Genomic DNA, 8,329 nt, shown 5'->3' with positions numbered 1-8,329 from the left:
TTCTCTCTCTTTCCGCAACGGTTTACGATTCCTTCTTGGAGGCGGCAAGCCAGAAACAACAGGACGCGGCCGCGGACGAGACAGAGTCGGAGAAGGAGATTGACTTGGTGGTTAATAAGAGAGAGAGAGGGAGGGAGGGAGGCAGCGGCCGTGACCACGAAAGCATCTTCCGATCCCTTCCCCGCCGGCCTCCACCTCTTTCTTGTTCTTCTCCCGTAGTTTGTGCGACATCACGTCGTCCCAATATCAAGCAGGCATTGTGATCGATCGTCCTATCTCGGGCCAGATCGAGAGTTTTCCTTCTTTACGGGCATTCTGCATCTTGATACCAGCGAACGAAGATGACGGCGCTGCAGCTACGGGGTGCCAGCGTCTCCGTGGAAGTAGGAGGAGAGAATCGAAGGGGCTCTTCTTCTTGCTTGCACGCTCCGGGCGGTAACAAACATAAGTCCTCCTCCGTCTCTTTTCCGAGGAGGCCGCTCCACGGGCGTCGGAGCGCCCAAGCCTCCGTCCTGGCAATGGCCGTGGCCGCCCAAGCTCCACCGCATCCGATGAGCTCCCCCTCTGTCGCCGCCTGCTTGGATCCTCTGTTACAGGGCCACCATCACGCGATCATGGCAGCAGTCGACAAGAAGAAGAGGACAAGATGGGAGGAAAAGGAGCCCGTCACCCCCGAAAAGCTGGAGCAGTGGATGAGGGATTCCATCGGAGAGGTTGGATAGCAGCAGGATTCTATCTTTTTCTTTGCCTCTTTTCTATAAATAGAAAATATAAATATATGGATCTCAAACTTCGGCAATTGCAGTGCTGCATTCTGAATCCCTAATTCGTCTTCCTCCGATTCCTGTTGCTGCAGATCGTGAAAAACATCGAGGAAGCCCCGTTCCTGGTGCAGATCTTCTCGGGCGGCGGCTGCGGCGCGGGGCGAGAGGGCGCCCTGAGGGTGGAGCGCGAGGCGGCGTCACCGGAGAGCTGGCCGCGCATGAGCAAGCGGTGGGATGAGGAGAGGCGCAAGCCCGACGGGGTCATCCTGGTGGAAAAGCTCACGGACGCGGAGGAGACGGGAGCCGGGGAGGAGGGCAGAGCCACCTCCACCCCTTCCGGTCCCAGGACGTGGGGGCTGGTGGTGCAGGGCCGAGGGATGGACTGCGCCTCGTGCTACATTCTGAACACCAGCCGGGTTCGGTCGTCGATGGGGTTCTGCACCCACTTCTGCCTGGTCAGAGCCAAGTGCTTTGGAGAACCCTTCGAGCTGCAGCTTAGGAAAGCTTGGCTGCAGAGGAGGTAGCACCACTGTACTCAAACCCACCCGCATTCTTTGGTTGGTTCTCTCTTCTTTATTGCGGGAAAGGAAAGAGGAATCTCGCTGTGAGAGGACCTCTACAATTCTTCTTGATGCCATTGGCCTCTCTTCCATAAGATTGGTTGGCTTGCACAGCTTTGTAAAGCATTGTGATGGTTGATTGATAGAAACTGGCATTTGTAATGGTGGAATACTGTAGTTAAATTTTTCCAACGGGTCAAAATCGCATCCGTAATCCATTCTGCCGTATCTGGCAGCAGATCTAGCTAAGCAATGTTATGTTACTACTTTATGAATACAGTTCTGGAGCTATGCTAGATCCTTTGCACTTAGTTATTTGGGACCGAAACGCTCCGTGGGGAAAAGCCCTCGCCCACCTTCTCTGCATGCCCATCTCAGATTTTTTTTTTTTTTCCAGTCCTCCTCTCTCCATCGTTGCTCTGTTGTAAAGCTGAGATTCCTACTAAAATTGTCGCATGGACTGCTCTAGCTCAACAATGTAATATCTGCAAGTTCCACCCCATCAATTACTTGAGGTCCCATTAATTACAATGTTATCGTTAACAATATTGGGATTTCGATTTCCGCTAAATAGATATCTTTTCAAAATTTAGATGCAAAACTTCTCAAAAAATTTAGATGAGGGGCAAGGCTAACTCCTTATGTCCTATGCCATTTCTAGTCTTGTTTAATGAACAATTTACCTTGGACCAACTTGAATATAGGGTCTGTTACCATTAAAGATTGATGACCCAGATGCCGAGCAAAAGAGGATGCTAGGATGCTGGAGGATTCGACAGTGAGCTACTTGAGAGCTGCAATTTATCTGAAATTTTTTTGAGAAATTTTGATTGTGTTCGGGATTTCAATTCGTAATCAAGTTTTGATCAAGATAAAGAAGTCCTCTTGTCGGATAGTATCCAGCAAGGAATTCTTTTTCAATGCCTAAGTCACAAGGATACTCAGAAAATAGAGAAGATTTTTGAAAGTGACAGTATAATCGTCTGCCAGAGCACTAAAGTATTTGGAAAATTCTCCAAAGAGTAGATTATATAGACAAGGGCCAACGCTCATCGCCCAAGAATTCAGGCACGTGGGTCATTGGTAGGCCAACGCACATTTCAAGGATTATGAGAATGTTTCGCATGCGCATCACGCTTCGTATGTCTCGCAGGTGCAGTTTAGGAAGCTATCCTGGATTGTGGCCGAGGCATTGCCAGCTGTGAGAGATTTGAAATTCGAAAGGCCGCCTATGTGCTTCTTAGGCTTGCCATGTGATAGATCTTGCTTGGCAAACTAGAGACTTCGTGGAGGGTTTTAATTAGCTAGGCTTTTGTGTGTGCTATAATTAGCTCCGAGGCATTTCACTTGCCCTCAATTTTCATTGCCGAGCTAGGTCTGTCAGCTCAGGTGGCAGAAGTAGTTTTCTCGATAAGGCCAAGCAGCCGAGGTAACCTATAAAGTCAAGCCAAACGATGCAGTTACTAGCCGTCCTTCCACAACCATTTCTTCCATACTCCCTCATCGAGGTTTACCTTCTACGCCACTTGCCAGGGCCTTCTCTAAGTCTTTGGTGGGTAGCTTCCTTAAGACTGTGCTTTCGACTCACCCTGAGTCTCCTTTCTTTCTTTTACTTCCCTTTATTTTTCTTTTGTTTGTCACCTATGGATTCATCCACTAGAGGTTGGTCCACAAATGCCAAGGTGATAGATCAGGGTTCTCTTGCCGGGCTTCTAGACTTAATGGGGACCCATCCTAAGGTAGTTTTGGGTCTAAATATTAAAAGTAGTACTCTGGGGGAGTCCAACCTTGACTGAATCTTTATTCCTCAAAATTTCACGCTAGAGTTGCTTGGTCCTTCGGACTGAGTGACATCGCCGGAGGAGAATTCAATTGCCTTGTATGAGGAATCCTTGAAGGCGAGGCTGAGACTCCCTACTCCTCTAATTATCACCATGTTATTGGCTCAATAACAAATAGTCCCAAGACAGCTTGTCCCCAATTCCTAGAGGATAGTCGGATTTTTCTATGTTGTATGGCTCCATGGGATCGTCCCTATTGTGAGTGATGACCCAAAGATTGATTTAAAGATTGATTTTGATGATCACAAAACCTTGAAGTATAAATACTAATGTTTGTGTTGCAAGGAGAAAGATATTTATTTTGCAAGGAACATAGCAAGTTGGAAGAACACAAGAAGGCCTCCAAAGCTCTCAAGAAAAGTTGGAAGAAAGCTACAATTTATTGGCCTAAGTTTCAAGTTCAAAGGATTCAAGTTGGAGGAGCAAATTCAAAGGAAAATTCAAAAGAATAGTCCCCGAGTCGACTCCTGAAGAACTCGAGTCGACTCCGATGGTTGGCAGGTCGACTCCAAAGAAAGCGAGAGTCGACTCTCAGTATTATACAAGGCAAAAGTCAGAGACCAACTTTCGGGCACTGAGAAGCGAGTCGACTCCCGCAAAGCCCGAGTCGACTCCGAGACAGCGCGACCCCAAAAAGACAGAAGACAGTATTGTTGTCTCTGAGATGCGAGTCGACTCCAAGACAATTCGAGTCGACTCCAAGGCAGCGCTACTTCAAAAAGACAGAAGACTGTTTTTCGGATACTGAGAGCCGAGTCGACTCCGGAACAGTTCGAGTCGACTCCAAGACTGCACGAGCCAAAAGACAGAAGATCGGGAGTTCGGCCTCTGAGCGCCGAGTCGACTCCCAGAATTCACGAGTTGACTCGAGTGAGCCAAGTTGAAGAATACATCTATGGATTCCTTGGGATGAGCCGACTCCAAAAGTGCAAGGTCAGCTCCAGATTTTGGCGAGTCGACTCCGGGTTAAGTCGAGTCGACTCCCAGTCGAGAAGACCACTTTAATTCAAATCTGGAACAGTTGCCGAGCCGACTCCAGAAAAGCATGAGTCGACTCCAGATCGCGCGAGTCGACTCCGATCCCAACGGACACATTGTCAGGAGTTGCAGACTGTGCACAACGGCTCTATTTTTGTCTCTAACGGCTAGATTTCTGTTTCCACGACATCTAAAGCTATAAAATCAAGAGGAGAGCAAGGGGAGAACGTATGGAAGTGGGAGAGAACATTTAGGGAAGAGATTTCAAAGAGATTACAAGGGAAATCTCCCATAAGCATAAAAGGGCCATTCAAAGTAAAATAGAGAGAAGAAGAGCATCCAAGTGAATCCCAAAGCTTCCTCTCCATCCGTGTGCTGCCTCGGTGATCCTCTACTTCGTGCAAAATCAGAAGAGGGTTAAGGAAAGAAGAAGCCGAGTTCCTCCATCTACAAACTAGTTTGAAGGCTTCTTCTCTTTACTTTACTTATTTATATTTGCTATATTTGCTTATATGAGAAGCTTGTATTTGATTTAAACTCTTGTTCTAATATCTTGTAACTTGATTCAATCAAGGGATTGAATCAAGGGGTTAAGGTTTGTTGGTGAGCCAAAGGGAAAACCAACGTTGTAAGGTTGTGGTTGGTGAGCCTTTGGGAAAACCAACTGGGTTGATTGTGAACCCGGAAAACAATCGTTGTAAGGTTGTGGTTGGTGAGCCTTTGGGAAAACCAACTGGGTTGGATTGTGAGCCTGTGAAAACAATCGGTTGTGTTGCCCAGATAGACAACCCAAGAGGGGGGGGTGAATTGGGTTTTAAAATAATTTGAATAATTAAAACGATGTGGTTGACTAATTAAAAACTATTGCAAGTTATTTAATTAATGCTAAGTGCTGTGAGTGATGTGAGGGGAAGAAGAAGAGAGACAATCCAACACAAACACAAGGTTTTATAGTGGTTCGGAGCTAACCCTTGCTCCTACGTCCACTCCCCAAGTCTCACTTGGGAATTCACTATAACCCCCTTAGATTACAGCCGGTTGTTTTCCAAGCTCACAACCAAACTTGTTGTTTTACGAGCTCACAACGAACTCGGTCGGTTTTCCCAGGCTCACCGACTAGAACCGCCCCGATTGTTTTTCCGGGATCACAATCAAACCCTTACACACGTTGGTTTTAACTCGGCTCACCAACCAACCACAATCCCCTTGATTCAATCCCCGATTGAACCAAGTAAATACAAGTTGTAGAAAGAAAACAGAAAATGAGCTTCTCAAAAAGCAGATGAAAACAATATGAACAATAAATGAAGTTAAGAAGCCTCAAACGCTTTTAGATTGGAGATGAGGAATGGCTTCTTAAACTTCTGGTCTCCTCTTGAAAGAGTAGTCGACTTGAATGCAGGAGAAGGAGGCTTTAATTGCTGGGAAGATGTAGTTGGAAGCAGTAAATGCAGATCTTCCTCTTTTTCGTTGAAGAGCATGTTGCAGAGCTTGAATGCTTGATTAGTTGGAGTGGAATGGTTGTTCTCTACCTTGCTACAGTCCTCTGTGGCTATTTAAGCCAACCCCCACAGAAACTAGCCGTTAGAGTACTTTTTCTGCCCGTTCTGAACACTCTGCGCAGCCTGACAATATGACCGTTGGTGGGTTGGAGTCGACTCGCGCGATCAGGAGTCGACTCGGCTGTAGCGGGAATCGACTCAAGCTTTTTCGGAGTCGACTCGGCAACTGTTCCAAATTTGAATTAAAGTTGCCTTCACGACTGGGAGTCGACTCGTCTTGACCTGGAGTCGACTCGCCAACTTCTGGAGCTGACTTGGCAATTTTGGAGTCGACTCATCCACTGAAGTCCGTGGATCCAATTTTGAATTTTGTCCACTCGAGTCGACTCGACTGTCCTGGGAGTCGACTCGAATCTCAGAGCCCGAACTCCCGATCCTCTGTCTTTTGGCTCGTCCAGTCTAGGAGTCGACTCGAATTTCCTCGGAGTCGACTCGGCTCTCAGTTTCCGAAACTTGGTCTTCTGCCTTTTGATGTGAAGCTGTCTTGGAGTCGACTCGAGATGTCTGGGAGTCGACTCGAATCTCAGAGGCAGTAACTTGATCTTCTGTCTGTTGATGATCGCGGAGTCTCGGAGTCGACTCGCGTACTGCGGGAGTCGACTCGAATCTCAGAGTCCATAAAATGCTCTCTGACTTTTTCTGTGTGTACCGCTGAGAGTCGACTCTTGCTTTCTCTGGAGTCGACTTGCCACCTATCGGAGTCGACTCGCGTTCCACTGGAGTCGACTCGAATCTCAGACCCGAAAACTGTTCTCTGACTTTTCTGCCTGTGACTGCTTGGAGTCGACTCTTACTTCCTTGGAGTCGACTCGGTGAACATCGGAGTCGACTCGTGCACTTCGGGAGTCGACTCGCTGACAGGTTCTGAGTTGAAGCTTTCTGTCCTTCTGTCTGTTCTCAGTCGGAGTCGACTCGTACTTATCTGGAGTCGACTCGAGCTCGTGCCAGTGAACTTGATACGCTTGGAGTCGACTCGTGATACTCGGGAGTCGACTCGAGTCTCAGACATTGGTTCAAACAGACTCCTTAACTTATCCAAAAATTATGAACCAAGTCTTGGGACACTTAGACAGGATTTTCACTGAAACACTCAATTGAATTCATTAGTAATCAAAAGATATACTCAAATGCTTTGAGCTCATCAAAATCAAATGGGGTTTTAATCAATCACTCCACAATCTCCCCCTTTTTGATGATGACAAAACTTTGAGTATATGTAAAATGAATTGCTCAATAAATAATGAAATAAAATCCATAAATGAATTCAAATGTCTGGTAATTCAATTTATCCAAGCTTGAAAGGAGTGAAACAATAAATTTCGGAGTTAAAGCTCTCCCTTTCATTTGGAATTATATAAGCCTTCATATTATGCAATCAATTGTTTGGCTTATATGTCATTAATGATTTAGTTTGATTAAAATTCAGATTCTCCCCCTCAACATATGCATTCAACTATGTTTTGATTCTCTGAATTTCCTTTTAATGCTTTGAAGTTTTTGAACTGAATTTTTTGTATTTAGAGGAAAAATATGTCAATTTGTTCTTGTGTAGGATTCAGCTAATCTCCGAATATCCCTTGAATAGATTTTGGAGATTACTCCATTAGGAGCCCCAAAAGAGAGATAATGAGCCTCGAGGTACCGAATCCACTTAGAACAAATTTGTGTGTTTTTAAGAGTTTTATATTTTTATTGATTTCCATTGATTTCTTTTACATATTTCGCCCCTTTTACATACTTTATACATATTTCTCCCCCCCTTTTTTTTACATATTTTATTTCTCTCCCTTTTTGTCATCATATCAAAAAGGAGGTAATCACACACAATCAATGGCACAACCAATCATCAAATGGCACATAATTGAAGATAAAATGTCTACTCATTGTATTGATATGAATGTGAATACATGTGAGAATACAATAAGTAAAGTAAAACAAGACAAAACACAAAAACATCTATGGCCTCCTCGAGGATGAGGCACCTCCTCTCGAGGATGTGGGTCCTCCTCTCGTGGATGTGGCTCCTCCTCTCAATCGGCTCTGCTCCATGAGGAGGGTGACTGCATCTGTAACATGGCCAAGCTGCGTGATAATAGACGTAGTGGCTCTGCTATGTGTAGTGGAGAGCTCAGTCACCGACGTCTGAAGCCCAGTCACCGACGTCTGAAGTGCGTCCAGCTTGTCGATGAGTACATTCGACAAGCGCTCGGCCCCCTCGGTGGTGGTGTGCATGTCACGACCTATGTCCTCTCGCATCTGTCGAGTGGTGCTCGTGACCTCACTCATGCTGTGGAACTGGGCCTGGACCAAACTTCGGACATTGTAGATCTCTTCCCGTACATGAGCCGTCATGTCAGTCACGGCTGTCAAGGAAGGGACCAACTGAGAAGATACGGGTGCAGGAGTGGGAGCAGGCACCGCACCTCGGAGCTCCCGAAGCAGCTCATCCCTCACATCTCTGACTATCTCCTGTCGCAGCTCCCGGAGCTGCTCAGGATCAATCCGGACCTCCATGGATGGTGGAGCCGAGGAGGAAGGTCCGGCGGAGGTGGTAGGAGCAGGAGGAGTGGATGGAAGGTCTGGATGGTCTGGAAGGTCTGGGTAGTCTGAATCGGGCTCAGGAC

General features: G+C 46.5%; 1 protein-coding gene across 1 annotated transcript; it reads left to right on the top strand.

Moving 5' to 3' along the window:
- The first annotated feature begins 341 nt into the window (after positions 1 to 341).
- On the top strand, positions 342 to 1,573 carry LOC103720708 (uncharacterized). Its single transcript, XM_008810546.5, has 2 exons — positions 342 to 713; positions 857 to 1,573. The coding sequence occupies exons 1-2, from the start codon at positions 342 to 344 to the stop codon at positions 1,286 to 1,288; spliced, it is 804 nt and encodes a 267-aa protein (XP_008808768.1). The 3' UTR covers positions 1,289 to 1,573.
- The last annotated feature ends 6,756 nt before the right edge of the window (positions 1,574 to 8,329 follow it).

Source organism: Phoenix dactylifera, chromosome 17 (genome assembly GCF_051530095.1).
Source record: "Phoenix dactylifera cultivar Ajwa chromosome 17, Ajwa_hap1_PhDact_Kaust_v1.1, whole genome shotgun sequence".
Taxonomy (NCBI): domain Eukaryota; kingdom Viridiplantae; phylum Streptophyta; class Magnoliopsida; order Arecales; family Arecaceae; genus Phoenix; species Phoenix dactylifera.
The sequence above is the reverse complement of the archived record's forward strand: the minus strand, read 5'-3'. Positions and strand labels throughout refer to the sequence as shown.